This window comes from Sinohyriopsis cumingii, chromosome 2, assembly GCF_028554795.1.
Source record: "Sinohyriopsis cumingii isolate HCF-2022 chromosome 2, ASM2855479v2, whole genome shotgun sequence".
Taxonomy (NCBI): Eukaryota; Metazoa; Mollusca; class Bivalvia; order Unionida; family Unionidae; genus Sinohyriopsis; species Sinohyriopsis cumingii.
This window is the reverse complement of record NC_142962.1, coordinates 140,020,123-140,041,140: the sequence shown is the minus strand read 5'-3', so window position 1 is coordinate 140,041,140 and position 21,018 is coordinate 140,020,123. Positions and strand designations below refer to the sequence as shown.

Below are 21,018 nucleotides of genomic sequence, written 5' to 3'. Positions count from 1 at the left end.
GAAAAATATATATTAATAGGACGTAGGGATGAAAAATATATACTTTTGGCATATATATGAAAAATGTATATTATTGGGACTTAGAGACGAAAAATATATTTATTGGGATGTTGAGATGAAAAATATATATTACTGCGACGTAGAGATGATAAATATATATTATTGGGACGTAGAGATGAAAAAATATATTATTGGGACGTAGAGATGAAACACCTTTACAAAGGCATAGCTTTTTATAAGGCTACATAACATAAAAAGAACGTGATGAAATAAATATCTAACATCATACGACAAACCCGAGAAAGGCAGAAGCGGATTTTATACTGAATTTGTTTTTATTGAACCAAAGTTTCATCGTACAGTGTGTGACCTTGCATTCATGTTTATAAGTCATGATTTACTTTCTATGGAACAATATGATAGAGATCGGTTGAGTTGCAATACTAGTTTAGGAGGTTGTGCGTTTTATAAACGTGCCTTTTATGTGCTATCGCGTTGAGTTAATGATCAAGCTGCAGTTCGATTCAAGGTTCACGCAGAAAAAGAAAATGAAGATCACATTGACATGTCTGATGAGAAGTTTCAAATAATCAATTGAATCATTTATCAGTCGCCTCAGTTTATAGAGGGTTTGGTTGTTGCTCTGTGTTTGTTTTTCTTTCTAGGTTGTTTGTATTCTAACATTTTTATTTCCATAGAAATGAAAACTATATGAAAATCATGTCACCAATAAATCTCTATATTTCACACTTAAGTAAAAAATAAACAACATACCTTTTTAAAACAAATATTGTATCATACCAGTATATGTAATCTAAAGACATTATAAAAAACATTTGGACAGATGAAATATGCGACACTGTCTTGTCAACATTAAAACGATGATGCAGACTGCAGCTTATATTCATTTTTTAAATTATTATTCAGATTTTTCAAAATCAGTTAATACATCTGTGAAAGAAACTAAACGTCATATGCAATCTATATGGTTTTATACTTTCTTTCAAACGATGCATGCCGGTGGCACATTTGTATTAAAACAATAACGTACAAACACATACTTTAGTTAGATCTTACAGTTATACCGGTACTTGTGTATGCAATTTGTACCGGTTTCACGTGGTAGATTCCCAGCTGGCGTCTGGCTGGAAAATAATCATTGGCCACCTCGACCTAATCACACGAATTATTAATAATAAACAGTGGAAAGCTAATACAGAGATAAGGCTGGCTTGGGTAAAGTAAGCATTAGACGTTCTCTTAGCGCTATATAGCCTTACTGTGTTGGTCTGCCTTAAAATTCACAATAAACCAGTCATATTAAATCAGGACACTACATGAAAAGAATCTAAAGAGCTGGTGAACCTACTTTATTACAAATAATATTTCCATTGTCCATAGGCTTACCGACTGGTTGTTTGTTTTCTGACTATGACGCAATAACGCTGGTCGTTTTCGAATATAACTTTTTTTTCTAGTCGTGAGACCCTGATATGCATTCTCGTTCCCCCTCATATAGACTGGTACGTGTGAATCCCAGGTGGACGCAAATACTCTCACACCAGATGTTAGTATTCCTTGTCGATGTCATGCACATTTTATGTGAGCTGTAACAATACTCGGTTTATCTCGTCGATCTCAGGCGGCACCAATAATTCCTGTTCCTTGTTTACGTTTAGTCGCACTATCCCGTGACTTTGTTTTCTAGTTTTCGTGCTAAATATAGTTCGAGTTCTAACTGCAAATGTCGAAGAATGTTAGAGTGGTTGAAAATCCCAACACTTATGCGCTGACGTTGAAATCATTCATACTTGGTCGTGTCTCCTTAGGCAAGCATGCATGAAAAAACTAGTAAAACGTTTGTGTGAAATGACATCGACAGACTGTTTACTGCTGTCATTATGCGCCCTATAGAGCCGTTTAAAACGATTGAAAGTAGTTTCCGCTTTCTGTTACCACGATTGAGATTAATGAAGTAAAGTTTGGTACCCAGAGCGGTGATAGTGTTGTTGCTGAGGTTAAACCACCAATGTTTTGAAAGCTTTTCATTGAATCCCAACGAAATTAACCGGGTTCATTTATTGCGGTAATTACACCGAGCGACGCAATATTGTCCGCCGTTAAGTACACTATATTTAAGGAAGGATAAGTACCTCGGAAGACTTGAATCGAAAGATAAAATCGATCTTGCTGAAAAAGATCATATAGTTTGGATGAGTGAGCATTGACCCGTACATTCGCCGTATTGTCCACAGTTACTCCAATAAAGGCAGCATGCGTTGTTATCTAGAACGTATCTATGCGGTAATACACATCGGGAACGGTAATGGTTACCGGATCGCAGGTTGAGGTCGCATTCACCATAAATCTGGTTATCAAGCGCCGCTAACATGTTTTACAATCCTGGTTTAAATGCAGTCTGTCGAAGGTCAAGATGGAAACCAGGACAAGTATGTATCGGTTGTGATAGAGTCACCATTTAGTTAATGAAATATACATTGTCCGAAAATGAGGATTAGTTAATGATATCTACATTGTCCAAAAATGGCACACCTAAGTAATTATATTTTAATAGTGACACAAAATATAAAGCATTGGTGGTGTGATTGACCGCCCTGATACTAGAAAGACAAACGTTAGAAATATTCATGCTAAATGCCCTTTCCACACAAAAGGCAAGATGTAGGCAAAATGATCTTGACTTTGGGAGTAAATAGTCAACCCAACCATCAATCGCTTGCAACGATTATAACCTTTTATTCTAATTAAGTATGCTGAAAGTAAAATATCTCTTCATACTAAAACAAAATAAAAGTAGACCATCTATTGAAATTCAGGATGGTGGGGGAAGAGGGCAGTGCTTATGTATCTCCAAAGAGAAGTGCTCTTTTAGGCATGTCTAGTTTCGCTCCTGCTGAGAGTTGAGGGCGGCCTTTCCAACAAAATGAGCTATTCCTTCACCGCCACCTGCTCACCCTCACCAACCCTTAGTCACCATAAGACATGCCTTCGGCTAGCTTCCCAATAAAATCTGGTCAATATTTTTGAAACAACCGCCACCCACATACCACTATTTGTATCTTACACAGCATTGCTTTACACTATAAACTGGCTTCAAGCATTGGAATAGACCCGAGATCACCAGTTACGAATGAATAAGAACAAATGATAATAGCTTTTGCCTCTACAGGAACTGAAGCAAAGAATCTCGGTGTTGCAAAACAATTTAGTTCATTCACTTGCCACAAGTCATTTTGGCCCATGCTTTAACTGGTCTACATCCTTCCATCACTGATACAGAACATATAGTAAAGGAGTAATTGTGAAATTCTTACCGTTATAAAAACTGTAGGCTATTGAAGAGTTGAGCGTATCAAGGTCGCGAGCCCTTATTGAGGCCGGTTGAACTTTCAATGGGCCCTGGAAAAAAAGACCCGTAAATCGCACATTCTATAAAGTGACATTATATGTTTCTTATTATTTGCCTTTGGCCCATAGGCCATCTTCATGTATGTACAGTATATATTTAAGTATGTCACATACATTGATGGTGATCAAGTTTGATACACACCAATAGTGCTAAGAATATTTGATAGATAAGGTTGTATGCATTCGGTAACAAAATGGAGATGAAAGAGACAGAAGATATCAGCAAAAATAAGGACAAATACTACTACTACGACTACTATGAAAAAGAAATCCTGTAATTTTAATTCATTGTAGTAGTAAGTTCAAGTACCATACCGATATCATGACGGAATTGTGACATTTTATCAATTCTTATCCTCAGCATCCTATTTTATATTTTCTTTTGAAGATCATGTTTCCTTGATTATTTTTGGCGCCTTTCTCTCACTCTCTCTCTCTCCTTCTTTCTTTCTTAGGAGATCACACAAACTACGTTATGGTTCGTCATTTGTCGAACAGGAGCGATGTAGTTTCTGGTGTCCACTGTTGTTTGTGTACGGGCTTAAATTTAAATGCTTCTGGGGTTTTACACTGTTCTATAAAAGACAGGTGTCTAAAATGTATTTTAATTCAGCTTAATAATTTAAATCTACTACTTTTATTATGAAGCATTCAACGCCTCCATGCGTGTTATGCATCGGCCACTAAGGATTCAACACCTCTTTACGTGTTATACATAATCCATTGATGACTCGACACCTTTAAACGTGTTATGCATAAGCCAATAATGATTCAATACCTTGATACATGTTATGCATAAGCCACTAATGACTCTACACTTACATACGTGTCATGCATAAGCCACTAAGGATTCAACACTTTCATATGTGTTATGCATAAGCCACTATAGAATCAACACCTCCATGCGTGTTATAATTAATCCACCAATGAATCAACACCTTTATACGTTTTATGCATTAGCCACTATGGCTTCAACACCTCCATACGTGTTACGCATAAGACACTGGGGATTCAACACTTATATACGTGTTATGCATAAGCCACTAAGGATTCAACACATCCATATGTGGTATGCATAAGCCACTAAGGATTCAACACATCCATATGTGGTATGCATAAGCCACTGGTAACTCAACACCTTTATACGTGTTATGCATATAAGCCACTTAGGATTCAACAACTCCATACGTGTTATACATAAACAACTAAGGATTCCACTCTTTAATATGTGTTATTCAAAAGCCACTAAAGATTCAACATCTATATACGTGTTATGCATAAGCCACTTAGGATTCAACTCTCCAATACGTGTCATCGCATAAGCCCCTAAAAATGCAACACCTCCATGCGTGTTACGCATAAACCACTTAGGATTCAATTCAACACCTCTATACGTGTTATGCATAAGCCACTATGGATTCAACAATTTAATATGTGTCATGCATAAGCCACTAGGGATTCATGATTTTAATATGTGTCATGCATAAGCCACAAAGTATTTAACATATCCATACGTGTTTTGCATAAGCCACTATGAATTCAACACTTTAATATGTGTTATGCATACGCCACAATGGATTTAACACTTATACACGTGTCATGCATAAGCCATAATGGATTCAACACCTACATATGTGTTATGCATAAGCCACTATGAATTCGACACCTCCATACTTGTTATGCATAATCCACTAATGACTCAACACCTCCATGCGTGTTATGCGAAAGCCACTTAGGATTCAACACCCACATACGTGTTATGCATATTCTACTATGGATTCAACACTTTAATATGTGTTATGCATAAGCTACTATGGAGTCAACATGTCCATACATGTTACGCACAAGCCACTATGGAGTCAACATGTCCATACGTGTTATGCATAAGCCACTAAGGATTCAACAGCTCAATACGTGTTATGCATAAGCAAATGAAGTAGCCAACGCGTCCATACGTGTTATGCATAATTCACTAATGAATCAACATCTCCATACGTGTTATGCATAAAGCGTTAAGGATTCAACACCTCCATAAGTGTTATGCATTACCCACTAAGGATTCAAAACTTTGATATGTTTTATGCATGAGCCACGTTTGATTAAACACCTCTATATGTGTTATGCTTAAGCCATTAAGGAGTAAGTACGTCCATACGTGTTATTCATAATTCACAAATGACTCAACACCTCCATACGTGTTATGCATAAGCCACAAATGACTCAACACCTCCATACGTGTTATGCATAAGCCACTAATGACTCAACACCTCTATCTGTGTTATGCATAAGCAACTAAGGATTCAACACCTCCATACGCACTAGGCCTAAACCACTTAAAATTGACACCGCCATATGTGTCAAGCATAAGCCGCTAAGGATTCAACACTTGCATATGTGTTATGCACAAGTCAACCGTTTTATGGTAAGTAATCGGAGGTCGTTTGTTTTTGTTTGGTTCTTTATTTAATTTTTTGTTGTTTTTGGGGGGTGGGGGTGGGAGGTTCAAGACTATCCTCTAATTTTTATTCAATGATCTCTCTGGCACCTTTGTTTTTTTAGACTAGTATTGCAATGCCGATATGCAGCTTAGAACTGCGTACTAGTACGTCACACTAATGTGAAGTAACAAAAACATACGAGTAGCAAATTAGTGTCACTAGTGTGTCATCATTAGTTTTGTTAGTAGAGTATTATCCTGTGTTATTAGGTCGTTTTATAGAATTCTTCAATGACAAAGACTGTGTCATAAAGTCATTGAAAACATAAGAAAACACCGAGTCAAACTCACGCAGTGTGTTCAACATTGTTTTGTTTTCGCTCGTCTTGATGTCATATTATGAACTACCTGAGTTTCGACAACTGGCTTGATACATGGTGATCAATGATGAATGTTTGGCATTTCCTGAATAATAAACGTGTTTACAAGATTTGTAATTTCTTAATTTTTGTATGATATTAAAATCGTCAAGTAGTCGGTAGATGCTCTTGTAAAGTGTTTCCCTTTAAATGAATCGTATCCTCTTTATATGCATTACTAAAGTGACAATGTATGTGTTTTAAGTCCTACTCGCCGTACATTATTTATATACAAGAGGGTCGATAGTTGACAGCAAAAGAATCTTCTGAATAAATGAAAATAGTTAGATCATATTAGGGGTAGATCATTTACTTTCGGCAGGGTGATGTAGATGCCTGGGATTTCGCAAACAAATATTCGTCCCACACACATATTATTTTTGCTCCGGTTTATTGTAAGGAAAGGCAAAAGTAAGCAAATATATCCATAATGTTATTCTTCAAGTAAATACAAATAAAAGAAAAAAGAAAAACAGTAAAACTAGCCAAGAAAGGAAATTAGTTCTTCGAAGGGATTGAAGCTCTACTGGATTAAAAGAATTTCAACGAATTGAAGATAATACCATTTCTTGTTTTTAACTGCAGAGTGTTAAACCCGTCTTTGATATTTTTCAGCGATAACAAGATTTTCAAATTAACCGCTGTGGTGCATATATTGGATGTCAACTAAGCATTTTTTTTAATCTAGGCCTAACAAGGTATCATTAGAAGTCTTCCGGTGGAAAACCAAATGTTTATATGACATTATTTTGGAAGAGCAACGCTAATGCAATTTTCGGGATGTCCATTGTAGCAGTCAAATTAGAAGTCGAATAGGCACCATTGTCATTAACGGACAGTTAAACATCATAAGAATTCTTCAAGTTCAAACCCTATTATGATATGATAATTTATTCAGAAGAAATAGTGATTACAAGATTTACTGTATGGCTTGCATATTGAATGTCTGAATGGCACTATTAGGACCAACCAGACGTCATAAAAAGTTGTTCAGTAAAAATCCCATGTTCATAAGGCCATCCATTTAGGAAGAAGCCACTGTTCTGGCCATAGTAGGCATTATAATGATACTATCTTGACCAATCAAACATCATAAGAAGTCTTCTGGTTAACATTTTTGATCCAGGAGGACTGGCAATAACAACATTTTCAAGACGGACACTGTGGCAACCATATCAGACAGATCGGTACCAGTTTCATTTTAGAACAAACGAAACATCATAAAAAGTCTTCTAGGGAAAAACCCAAGGTAGTATTAAATTTCAAGATGGCCAATGTGGTAGAAATATTGAGCATCTTATATGACACATTTTCATGTAGGGCCAGCAAAAAAACTATAAGAAATCTTACACCACCCCCTTGCTGATATGGCCATTCATTCACGAGTGGTAGCAATAGCAATATTGTCAAGATGGTCGCTCTTGTGGCCATATTGATAATAGATCAGCACGATTTTCAATTTGTGCCTGCTATACACAAAAACAGGTCTTCTGGGGTGGAAAACCCATATCAATATGGCTAGCCGGTTTGAAGGACCGTTTTAATCAAGTGAAACATCAAGTTTATATTATAACCATCCACTCTCAAGGAGTACGCATCACAAGATTTTCAAGATGGCCTCTGTGGCGACGATATTGGTTGTCCAAACGGCAATATTTTCATTCGGACCAAGTAAATCATGGGACGATTGTGTGTATAAATTTTCATGGCAATCATGAAAATAGTTTAGAATGAATAGCGACAAAAACCAGTGCTAAGGAAGGGATAGACGACCGTCAGTAGACCATTCCATAAGTTCTTCTGGTTTGTGACCAGTAGAGCTAAAACAAATATCAATGTTCGAAATAAAATCCCTTCTCCCATCCTTATAATATAAAATGGTGGGCCACTTTGTGGCTCTGATATGTTAGATTACTGTGATATTCAGAGACAGCATCATTCAGTTCGCTTACATGTGAACATGTTCATAGAGCTTAGAAGATGTGATATGTTCGCCATGTAAAAATGTATTACACTGATGCGTTTGAAAGTGTTACAATAATGGGATGTTTGGATATGGTACTAGTGATATCGGATTGCTTGTCCATAACAACATTGAGAATCTTTTTGTACTATTCCGATAAATATGCATTCTTTTCGAAATCCAGTTAATGAATTTATTTTAAAAACTTATATAATTTTATTAATGTAGTCGCATTTATTTTAATTATTTATTTATTAATTTATTTATTTATTTATTATTATTATTATTATTATTATTATTATTATTATTATTATTATTATTATTATTATTTTGGAACACACAATAAGCGTAAATATTGGATAACCACAGTAGTGAATGGGGTCACCCTAGCGACAATGGGAATTAGCATTACAGACCCCCCTGGGTCACTCTAGCGACAATGGAAATTTAACATGGGGAAAAATCATGGGTCACTCTAGCGACAATGGAAATTAACATGGGAATAAATCGTGGGTATGTTTAGCGACAAGGGAAATTAAGATGGGGAAAATTGTTGGGTCACTCTAGCGACAAGGGAAATTGAACATGGGGAATTGATCGTGGGACTGTTTAGGGACTAGGGGAAATGGAACAGGGTCGAGATCCTATTTTAATAGGGTCCCGACCTGATGGGTCAATGGAAATGGAACATATGAAAATTGAAACAGGGAGGGGTCTCTATTTTTTTTAAATAAAAAAAAAAATATTTAAAGGGGTAGGCAACTGAAAGTCTATCTCTTTTCGAGAAATGTGGGTGGCCCTGAAAAGGGCCTTTGGATTTATGTTAATATGCCCTTAACATAAAGGGCATCTGCGGCATCTTCTTGTCCTCAAGCTGCGTCTTACTGCAGGGCCATAAATCAGAGTCCTCTTGAGGCATCCTTGTCTTTCCACATACACTCTTCGTATCCACAGACTGGTGTCTGACTTGTGGACAACTGTCCACTTGGATCGGACATACATTAGTATGTCCGTCCTGAACATCATCGAAGAAACAAGGGTGGATGATTCGACTGTGGTCCACATCTTGATGCGCCGAGAACAGGTGAATCTATGCAGTGAACTGCGCTTATTTATAGGTAGAGGAAGGATTGAAACGGATTGAGTTCACTGACCAATCCAAACACGCGTTACATAATTCAGTCAGCCATCGTCCAATCGGAAGAGAGCAGTCTGTGACGTCACGTGGTCTATATAGATTCGCTAGCGCCTGTGTGCAGTCAATCTATGCGACGGTTATTCAACATGACGGAAACTCAGAAAACGATCATTTGGGGTCACCAGCAATGGAGACCACCCAAGGGAACCCGGACTTACTTTCAGAAGAAGTCAATTGGGATTTTGTGGATTTTCTTACCTCGCAAGAATTTGTTCCGGAACCTTCGTCACCTTCTTCATTACCGCACGTGGAGAATTTTAGACAGAGACAGAAAGAAGAATTGGAGAAATTTATACAACAGCAAAAGGAAGCAGAACAAGCTTTTCTCCTACAGCAACAGCAGCAAGAAGAAGAGGTAAGAAAAAAACAACAAGAAGAAGCAGCAGCAGCAAAGAAACAAGGGTGTGAAAATCAAACGGTCACGGTACTGTTGGACATTTTAGCGGAGTTAAGAAGTCTAAAACAAATGTATCAGACTTCTTTATTACGACCGAAGAGAATACGACCTTCCCGAGCTAAACACGCCAACCCTGTGACTAAGCCTACCGTACCACCCTTAGTGATTTCAACTAAATCATCATCATCAACAGTACGCAGTCTAGAAGTAGGCCTCGGCGTTGGTAAAGGCTTAAGACAGTTAAAGTTGATTGCTTACACTTACCCCTACACCAAAAACCAAAGGCCCTTTTCAGGGCCACCCAAGTCTCTTGAAAAGAGATAGACTTTCATTTGCCAATAACTCAAAAATAAAAAAACCATTTTACCCCTATAGTACGTGTTTGTGTATGATTGTGTGAGTCTACGTTCTTATTTTAAAATCAAAACTCAAAGACACTTACTTTTTTATACCTAATTTATTCTTTTATAAATATTTTCAATCCAATTCACAATTCACAACAAATCACTTTAAAAAGTTCATAGACGTCTTCTGTCTCATTGTTCACTCTCTGTTTTTTGAATTTCTTCACCGTCACAGTCTTTTTCTCCTCTTCCTCCTCACTTTCTTCCCTTCTTCTTTTCTTCTCCTGTTTCTTTTTCTTTGCCTCTTGTAAATAGAATTGTCTTCTTTCTTCCTCTTCTTTCTCTGAAGAATCCCTCTCTTCTTCCGACTCCTTTTGTTTCTTTTTTGGGCAATCTGGAGACCAATGTCCTTTTTCTTGACAATAATAACAGGTATCTTGACTTTTGTCTTTTCTAGCCCCTGTTTTTCTTTTTTGATGGTCTGGACACTCTGAAGACCAATGCCCTTTCTTCTGACAGATATAGCAAGTATCTTGACTTTTATCTCGCAAGGAAGGAGAGTAGTCCGTCGGCTGGTCTGAAGAGAATTTCCTAATGACCCCTCGCAAAGATCTGATGAAATGTTCGATTTGGGTAGTCTCTTCCATCGTTGTGTTCGGTTTGAGAGTGAAATGAATAGTGAAAGGACAAGACACACACCCTTTTATATACGCTGGTCTGCCAGGACTATAAATTAGTCTATGGTGTTTAAACTTTAGTCATTTGACGTTTTTCTATCAAGATGAAACGATCCAATTCATTTGAGAAGAAAGAAGAAGAAAGTAAGAGGCAGAAACGTGATCTATCGCCTCGTACCAGGGCTGAAGTCTTGGCACAAATTCATGCCAGTGATTTTGAAGAGGACATGAGTGAACCAGAATTCAAGCCCAGAGAGTCTTCCTCTAAACAAAGTTCACCACCCTTAGTTAACCATGAAAAGTACTATGACATGCGAGTGACAGAAAAGCGCTCCTCTAGAAAATTTAGAACCACGGCTTACACGAGCAGGGTGAAGTTTAAAAATTTCAAGTCCGACGTACCGTTAGAGAAAGCAGAAGGGTTCATCACCGATGAACCCTTCTGCTTTACTTTACGTTACTTGGCCATGCCTTTGAGTCGAATGCCTAAAACGTTTGGAATGACAGAAATGGCTAAAGGGTACTTTCCACACTTTTTCAATACGGAAGCCAATCAACATGCCGTTCTACCCCATTTGCCTGAGGCTCACTATTACGACCCCGACAACATGCGTTCCGAACAACGAGAAGCTTTCTACGCTTGGTACCAGGCTCACGCCTCCGACCCTTTCGACTTTCAGGAAGAAATGTTAAAGTATTGTCGTTCCGACGTGGACATTTTACGGCGTTGCTGTAGAAAATTTCGAGAACTGTTCATGGAACACGGAGGGTTCGATCCTTTGAAAGAAGCTTGCACCATTGCCAAAGCGTGTTCCTTAGTGTACCGCCAACGATTCATGCCTGAAAACACTGTGGCTGTCATCAGTCCTCAAACGACCAACTTTGTCAAACGTCAATACTCGGTCAAAGCCCTACGCTGGTTACATTACTTGTGCGACAAGGAAGACAAATGGATTCAGCATGTCCGCAACGGAGGAGGCGAAAAGACCATCGGAACGTATTCGGTCGATGGCTGGGACTTAGAAAACCCCAAGATCGTGTACGAGTTTAACGGTTGCTTATTTCACGGATGTCCCGTCTGTTACCCTGATCGTGGCACTAAAAATCAGTTTTTACAACGAACCATGGAAGACCTGTACCAGGACACTTGTCAGCGACGCCTAAAGTTAGAACAGGAAGGATACCAAGTGGTGGAAATGTGGGAACACCAATACGATCACCGTTAGAAAACTGATCCCGAGTTTAAACGCCTCGTGGAAAGTTACCAGTTCATGGACCCCCTGAACCCGAGGGATAGTTTGTACGGAGGAAGGACCAATGCCACCTGTTTGCTGTACCAAGCCGACGAAGAGAAAGGAGAAGAAATCAAATACTTGGATGTGTGTTCGCTGTATCCTTACGTGTGCAAATATTGTCGCTTACCTGCAGGGCACCCGCAATTGTTCACCGAACACATCGACCTGAAAAACATTCGACAATACGAAGGTCTGATCAAGTGCAAAGTCTTACCTCCCACGGACTTGTACCATCCCGTGTTACCTCACCATTGTCAAGGCAAACTGATGTTTCCTTTGTGCCGTACTTGTGCCGAAACGTGCAACCAAGATCAACCTTGCCATCACACCCAGGAAGAACATGCCTTGACGGGGACGTGGGTCAGCGTAGAATTGTTCAAAGCTCTGGACATGGGATACCAACTGTTAGAAGTGTACGAAATTTGTCACTTTCCCAAGACACAACAATACCAAAAGGGTGAGCCCACGCAGAAAGGCATTTTCGCCGACTACGTGGATGCCTTTTTGAAACTGAAGCAAGAAGCCAGTGGCTGTCCGTCCTGGTGTCACACTCCCGAAGACCAAATACAATTCAAAGAGAAATACTGGGCACAAGAAGGCATCACTTTAGACCACATCGAGAAAAACGAAGGCAGGCGATCGTTTGCCAAAGTGATGTTAAATTGCTTGTGGGGTAAAATGGCACAACGCCCGTGTTTACCCAAGACGGAATATGTGACCGAACCTTCCCGCTACTTCTAGATGATTCACGACAAAACCAAATTCATGAAACACGTGGACGTCGTTCGCGAAAATTTGATCTTGGTCAATTACGAAGAAGATCTGGACTTTGTACAAGACGACCCTTTTGGAAATGTCATCATTGCGGCTTACGTGACAGCCCATGCTCGCTTAAAATTGTACGAAGCTTTAGAACTGTTAGGGGAACCGGTCCTGTACTTTGACACGGACAGTTGCATTTACATCCATCACCCGAGTCAACATCACCCTGACATCGAAGGAGACCGTTTAGGAGCCTGGACAGACGAGCACCCCGACGACAAGATTTTAAGTTTCACCAGTGGTGGTCCAAAAAATTACGGCTACGAATACCGGGACAAACAAGGAGAAGTGCACACGACGTGTAAAGTGAAAGGATTGACTCTGAATTATCGTACCAGTCGAGTGGCCAACTTTGGCGTATTGAAAGAAGCCTTGCAGTCTAGAGAAGATGAACACTTTAAAGTGACCACCTATCAACCCAACAAGATTGTACGTTTACCCACTCACCACATCGTCAGTCGACCCTTGGAAAAAGTCTATCAAATCGTGTACCAGAAACGAGTGCGACTTCCCAATCATTTCACCTTACCGTATGGACACGTCGGTATTGGTCTGTATATAAAAAGGAACCCTAGGCAAGATCCATAGTTCATTGTCACTACCAAGACCAAGCAAACAAGATGAATACTTTCAGAGAAACACAAAACAAGTTCAGACAGGCACAATTCAAGCTTGGGGCCTCTGAAGTGGAATGCGATTGTGAGCCTTGCGATGGGAACGATGCTGTACGCTGTGACCTTAGCGATGCCGTAAAGCATCATGGGAACTTCGTTTTCACTGCCCCTATCATGGAAAGTGATGCTGTGCGTGTCAAACCTGAGGGATGGGAAAGCGATGCCACTCGTCCTCTTGGACACTTTACTGGGTTTCGTTTTAAAGGTGAATGTCCACCTTCACGTCTACCTCCCTACGGATGTCATCCAGCCCTGAGCAAACTCCTGTCCATGTCACTTAACCCTCATCGAAACGAACCTGTGAAAGACGAATATTCGTTCCCTGTGCGTTTGTCGGAATACTGCGACTTTGAAAATCGTCTTCAATCGTTCAAAGGAAAATGGCCTAAGTATCTGGGAGGACCGACCCCTGAAGAATTAGCCAATGCCGGATTTTTCTACTTGGGCGAAGGGGATAAAGTCAAGTGCTTCAGTTGCGGTGTGTCACTTTACCACTGGGAACCACAAGATTCGGCCTACCTAGAACATGCTCGATAGTCACCGAATTGTCATTACTTACCCTTAGTGGGACCGAGACATTGAAGTAACTTACCATGTCGTTGACGAAGAAGAAGAAACCAAATTGGTTAGGAGTCAAATGTTGGACATCACCGAGACCAGTATTTAAACTTCATTTCAAAAACGATATTGAATCATTACCTAAAGAACTGCAAGAGAAGATTTACAAGGACGTTTGGCAGGGGTTTGCCAGAGTGAAATCTCAGTGGGGACTGTAGAACTTTTGTGCCGAGAAATTCACAAGAGGAAAGTGAAAAAAATCAACCAGTGTGTTAGATTTCTCTGGGTCAAGTGTGCATTCGTCCTATTATATCACTCTAGACCGTTTACATCAAAAGAGTTTAATGAGATTCTTGGACGTTACCCTGAATGGCAGTGGTCAGAAATTACTCGCTATGTGGATTACTTTTGCTCTAGGAGAAGATTGTGAATTGTACGGACTGACCTATTCATGGATACTTTACAAGAGAACATTCGTGCTTTGCCTGTGGAGTTGAGAGAACGCATTTACCGAGAGCTGGTCAAAATACAAGTCAAACGTAAAGAACAATTGCATCCGTTACGTCACCGGTGTTTGAACCACTGGTACCTGAATGCTATACAAGGACTGATTCAGTTGAAAGTGTTCCATTGGACAGACATTGATCAACGATCCCCTAGTTTTAAAAAGGATTGGTTTGCTATTGATGATTCTATCTACTACATTGTAAACTTACTGCATCGAATTCCAGAGGAAGAGTTAACGAATTACCAACATCTTTTACACAATGTCAACTTAGTGAAAGAGGAAACTTCTGAACGAATTGTAATGTGTAAATTAGTGACTAAACGATTTAAATTCGACACTGAAGTAAAACCATGTCTGTGCAAACGGTACATTTATTGTGTCAGAAAGAGGATTTAGTACGACCTATTCATGGATACTTTACAAGAGAACATTCGTTCTTTGCCTGTTGAGTTGAGAGAACGCATTTACCGAGAGCTGGTCAAAATACAAGTCACACGTAAAGAACAATTGCATCCGTTACGTCACCGGTGTTTGAACCACTGGTACCTGAATGGCATAAGAGGACTGATTCGTTAGAAATTGTTTCAGTGGTCAGACCTTGTTCATCACTTTCAGTTAGTGAATGAACTAAATGTTCGTAATTTTGGTTATTTCGAGATTCACCTAGAGCAACGTATTGAGGAAGACGAGTTAAAGGATTACCAACATATTTTACGTGGAATCTGCTTAGCGGAAGACGAAACATCTAGACAAACTCTGAAGTGTAGGTTACAGTATGCAAGATTTAGATTCCCTACTGGAGAACAAAGATGTCTAGTTAGAAAGTACCTTTATTGCTTCCGAAATAAAGAGACTATAAAATCAGGAATCCATGCCACGGCTTATGTCACAAGTGATTGAACAGATTCCGAGGAAGGAACTCAATGACCATATTCAAACCGTGGATCATTACCATCAATTATTACAAGAACTGTATCCATTCAATTTGGGACGACACATAGTGTGTGTCTTAGTGACTTGTTTTCTGGGATTTCGCTTACCAGCCGATTCCTTGTGGACTCTTTACGATCAGTACTTACCACCCCAATGGCCTTAAATGTTCACGAAAGACTCCTTTTGCTTAAAGCCTTGCGTTTTCATCTGGATACTTCTCGATCTCAACGGGAAAAAAAGATTCGTCAACTTTTAGCTACCGAAGACGTGTATGACGATGTGTGTGTAGCTTGTGACTTACACCCCACTGGACAGATGCTCGTGACTGGAAAAAGGGGGGGGTTTTGAGGCTTGGACCCAAGAAGTGGCCCAGTATGCACAAGAGTTGTTCAAGAAAAAATGTTACTTTTCAACCTGTGTTAGTGACAGTGCCAGAAGAACCCGTCACCGAGAATAACTACTCACTTCAGGACAGGACTGTCATGGACATTCCTGAGGGTCATTCCGGGAGGACACTTGTGTGACAATACCTCATGTAGAGACTGTAAGAACATTACACACTGTCCCTAGGACATCTTGGTTACCCAAAACATGTTGTACAGAGACTTGTATATATTCCATTTTGAACGTTTTGATTTGTTTTTTATTCCTGTACATAAATATTTGGCTTTTAAGTATTTTTGTCTTTCGTGTTGTTCATATTTGAAACATTAAATAAACGTGTCCTGAAAAAGTATATAAACTCTCGTCTTGTTTGTTTTCGTGTCACAAGTGACATTCCTAACACTATGGCTACCTCTGCTGTCTCTGCTCCCTCTTCTTCTACTGTCAAAGTCATCGACGAACACTTAGATCGTGCCAGTTGGGAGGTTTTGTATCTTCGCCATCCCTTTAACATGCTCATTGCTGGACCTAGCGGTTCAGGCAAACCAAATTCGTCAAACGTTTGATCGAACATAAACATCATTTGATCGATCGACCACCTCAGCGCATCGTGTGGTGTTACAAAGAGTGGCAATCGGCGTACAGCCTCTTGCGAGAAAGTCAAGGCGATTCCATCGTGTTTGTGGAAGGCAATCCTAAAGAAGACGACGACATCGTCTCCGACTCCCGTCAAACCCATTTGGTCATTTTCGACGACATTTTAGGAGAAGACGAAGAAGAAATTAAACTGTGGTTCACGCGCAAAGGGCATCACCGTAATGCCAGTGTCGTTTACATCACCCAAAATTTGTTTCAACAAAATAAAGCCCATCGCACCATCAGTCTCAATGCGCATTACGTGGTCTTGTTTAAAAGCCCTCGAGATAAATCGCTAGTGCAAGTCTTAGCCAAACAGTTAGGAACGCCTTGGCTGACTCAGGCGTACGACGATGCCACTCAAACTCCACACGCCTATTTACTCGTTGATTTGAAACCTACGACCCCCGATGATTTGCGATTTCGTACCCACTTGTTTCACCACTGGTGCCAAGACGGAGGGCCTGGCCTGTACACGTCTCCGTCCTCGACTTAACTTCACTCCACAAAAAATCTATAAAAACCTCAGACCCTTTTCGTCTGTCTCACACAGCGTCAACATGACGTCCATTCAGTCGCATCTTCCAGTCAAATTGATTCGTGCCTTGTATGGCATCAGTCGAGAAAAAAATCCACAAATACGGGTTCGTGTCTTAGAAGCTAGTCTCAAAGAAGTCTTACGATGGTTCACGGTGACGGCACGTCAATTGCTCCAAGGGATCATTCAGATTCCTCATCAAACCAAACGCTTTTTTGATCGAAACAAAGTCGCTTTGACCCAACTGGCCGATCCTTGCATCGACACTCAAACCAAAAAACAAATCATTTTGAAACCTGGAGGGAGCGGTACTCTAGGAGGGGTCATCATTCGCTCTCTCTTCAGATGGGATCCTAATGCTCCCAAACTTCTCCCCAAGAAAAAAGTCAAACGAAGCTCCAAGAAGAAGAAAAAGAGCCACGGTGTCAAGACCAAGTCCCCAAGGAGACAGGTGTCTCCAAGAACTTCTCCAGTGGCGGGATCCTCCTCTTACCAGACACCACCCCGGATAAAGAAAAGAAGCCCCCAGAAAAAGAAACAGAGAAAAAGTCCCCAGAAAAAGAAAAGTCCACAGAAGAAAACTAATCGCAAGAGAGGCACTTCGGCTAGGACGCAACCTTACACTCGCAAACCACGACCTGCAAAGGCGGTGACCGCGTCTCCGGTAGCCTCAGGTTCATTCACTTCCCCGTTCATGTCACCAAGAACTGAAGAGTACTTCAGGTCTAAACAACCCCAAGGAAAGAAAAGGAAAGGACTGCCTCCTCGTTTAGTCAAACATGGGGACATGTTATCTGTCCTGTCCAAAGCTTCTCCAAAGAGGTCATCTATACCGTGTGCGAATGTTGTTTGAACGTCTTGAAAGGCACGATCGCTTTATCCAAACACCAGAAACAATGCTTAGGCAAACATCGTCACGTTCTTCGCCAAATGGTTCAAAAGAAAATTCCCATTCGTCAAAAGAAGAAGATGTTGGTCCAACGTGGAGGCATTTTACCCCTCTTGTTAGGTCCATTGCTGAAAGGAGTCTTGGGAACCATGTTGGGAGGACTGGTGGGAGCAAGATAAAAAGGCCCTCTGAAGACCCAAGATCTCAGAATCGATCCCTGACAATCCCATGGAAGGACGAAAACTAGCTTTAGTGCCTTACAAACGATGGATGGAATACCATCGTTAGCAAGAACAAAGCACCCCGCATTTACCTCCCAATCCCAATTTGAGCGAGATGTCCCAGTTACAACACGAATTGCAGTGCTTGATGGATCGCCAAGATTTGTGCGAAACAGAAAAATCGCAAAAGTACGGTCAACTCTTGCAACGACTGCAACTCTTTCACCAGAAAGCTTTAGACGTAACAGCTCTACCCACTCTGAAAGATTTTAAGACCTTGATGAAAAGTCCAGCACCATCATCACTACCACCACCACTACTACCTTCCCCAGGGGTCACCAGAGATGCTACCTCACGAAGACCTGAGGAAGAAGAGATGCGAGAAGTGTTTCAGACACCGTCAGCAGCTCCGATTTCAAGTAAGATTTCAGCATCCTTGTTGACCCCGTCCCCCACACCCCAACAAGAAGAAATGAAAGCTTGGGTTAAAAAGATCATGTCCACTACTCCTTCGACGGAAGTGAAAAAGAAAGAAGGGAAACCAGAAGTGAAAAAAGAAAAGAAGACCAAAGCCATTCCATTCCCACCTCCACCACTACCTTCGACTTCTACTCCCGTAGCCCATCGGACACGTAAATCCGTTTCGAAACCACCCTTTCGTCCCACCCAAAGTAGCATCACGGAAGAGTGGGTGACTTATTAACACACCAAAAAAAATGGAGAAGGTGTTAGCCAGCATTTACTACGATCCCTCCCATCCTGCAGGTTACGCAGGAGTTCAAAAATTGTATCGTGCTGCCAAAACTCGACTGAAAAGTCTCCGTTTACCTCAAGTGCAACGATGGTTACAAGAACAAGCTACCTACACTTTACACAAACCCATTCGACGCAAGTTTTCCAGAAGTCGCACCCGAGTGGAAGGCATCGATCATCAATGGCAAGCCGATTTAGCCGATGTCTCTCATTTGACCAGCTACAATCGCGGCTACAAATATTTGTTTTGTGTCATCGACGTCTTTTCCAAATTTGCCTGGGTCGTGCCCTTGACTTCCAAATCGAGCAGCGAGTTAGTGCGAGCCCTACAACGGGTGTTGAAAAAAAGCGGTCGTCACCCTCATCGATGGCAAACTTTCCAAAAAGAATTACAGAAACGTGACATTCATTTTTTTGCCACCAAGAATCCCGAAACCAAAGCCAACATCGTGGAACGTTTTCAACGTACTTTGAAAGAACGCATGTGGAAATATTTTACGCATCACCACACTCTGAAGTACATCGACATCTTACCACACCTGGTGCAAGCGTACAACCAATCTTACCATCGAAGCATAGGAGGTGCCCAACAAGAAGTGACTCCCGACAACGAAGTGATGGTGTTTGAGCGCCTGTTTGGTACGTCCCCGACGAGGGCTGTCCCCAAGAAAAGTGGAGAGTTGACCGTAGGAGATTGGGTGCGCATTGGCAAAACCAAACGCACTTTCGACAAAGGTTACTTACCTAACTGGACGACCGAATTGTTTCGTGTCACTGGACGAGTGCATGGCCGTGATCCTGCCGTCTATAAATTGGAAGACATGAACGGAGAAGTGCTCAAAGGAACGTTTTATTTGCCCGAGTTACAACGTGTCACCAAAAAAGACATCGAAAGCATTCTCGAACGCAGAACCCGTAAAGTGGGCAAACGACGTGTCAAAGAAGTCAAAATACGTTGGAAAGGATATCCACCCAGTTTTGATTCTTGGATCGACGCTTCGCAAGTCATCGACTATAAAAAGAAGTGACCATCATGCCCTTTCACACAGATGCAGCTACTACTGCTACCACTCCTTCACCTAGTTCTTCTCTGCAAGATTTACAAAACCAACCTTTGTGGGTGTGGTGTGGAGAACGTGTGCCTAAAACGCAAATCGTCTTTTTCTGCTAAATATTCGTGGTGTATTGTGTCATCGGGGCAGCCATCGCCAATTTGAGTTTGCAACAAGGAGACAAACAATTGTGGACCATTTTATTGAGCAGTTGAATCGGTTACCTGCTTCCCAATCCCTCCCTGAAATTCTCTTCCAACGGGAACCACGGAAACCTTGTGTCCAGTGCCAGTGCCTTTCACCACTCCAACAACAACAACAACAACCCCATTTTGAGCGGAGACACGCCTCTGACGTCCAGTAACACCTCGGACAGCCACAGAAGTCTAGAATTATGAGTCACCAAAACCAATTTTACTTAACCTTACCCAGTGACAGTTCCATGGAGGTGTTTCCCCACAACACGTTGTGCAGTTACACAGCCAAATTACCTCAGGCCATCCCATTAGATCATGAAGCCCATTGGGAAGTGGCTTTGGTAGAAATGATTTACCCAACACAAATCAAAAACATCACTGAAACTCAAAACTTTTTTTACGTCGAAATTCTGGACCAAACAGTGCAGCAAACCATGATGACCACTAATCAACATAAATCACTTCCGAAGACCCCAATACCCCGCAGCAGCAATGACACTTCTCCTTCTTTTTACATTTATGACTTTAAAATTAACTCAGGCCATTATTTTAGTGGTCAACATCTGGTGGAGGCAATCGCTGACAAATTGTATGCAGCATTTGACAAAGTTCTGACCGGACTAAAAAAAATCGTGTCACCATTGAGTACCATAAACTGTCTCATCCTCTACTCATCAAATTTGAAAGTGAGGAA

The 21,018-nt window shown here is 40.7% G+C and overlaps 1 protein-coding gene across 3 annotated transcripts in view; it reads right to left on the bottom strand.

The window, feature by feature from the left end:
* LOC149805938 (uncharacterized) overlaps positions 1 to 21,018 on the bottom strand; it is a 71,007-nt gene that overhangs the window by 3,150 nt on the left and 46,839 nt on the right. For all 3 annotated transcript variants that reach the window (XM_089950724.1, XM_089950723.1, XM_089950726.1), the window contains exon 10: positions 3,336 to 3,420. In XM_089950724.1, the coding sequence (XP_089806850.1) occupies positions 3,336 to 3,420 (85 nt within the window). The remainder of the gene's footprint in view (positions 1 to 3,335; positions 3,421 to 21,018) is intronic.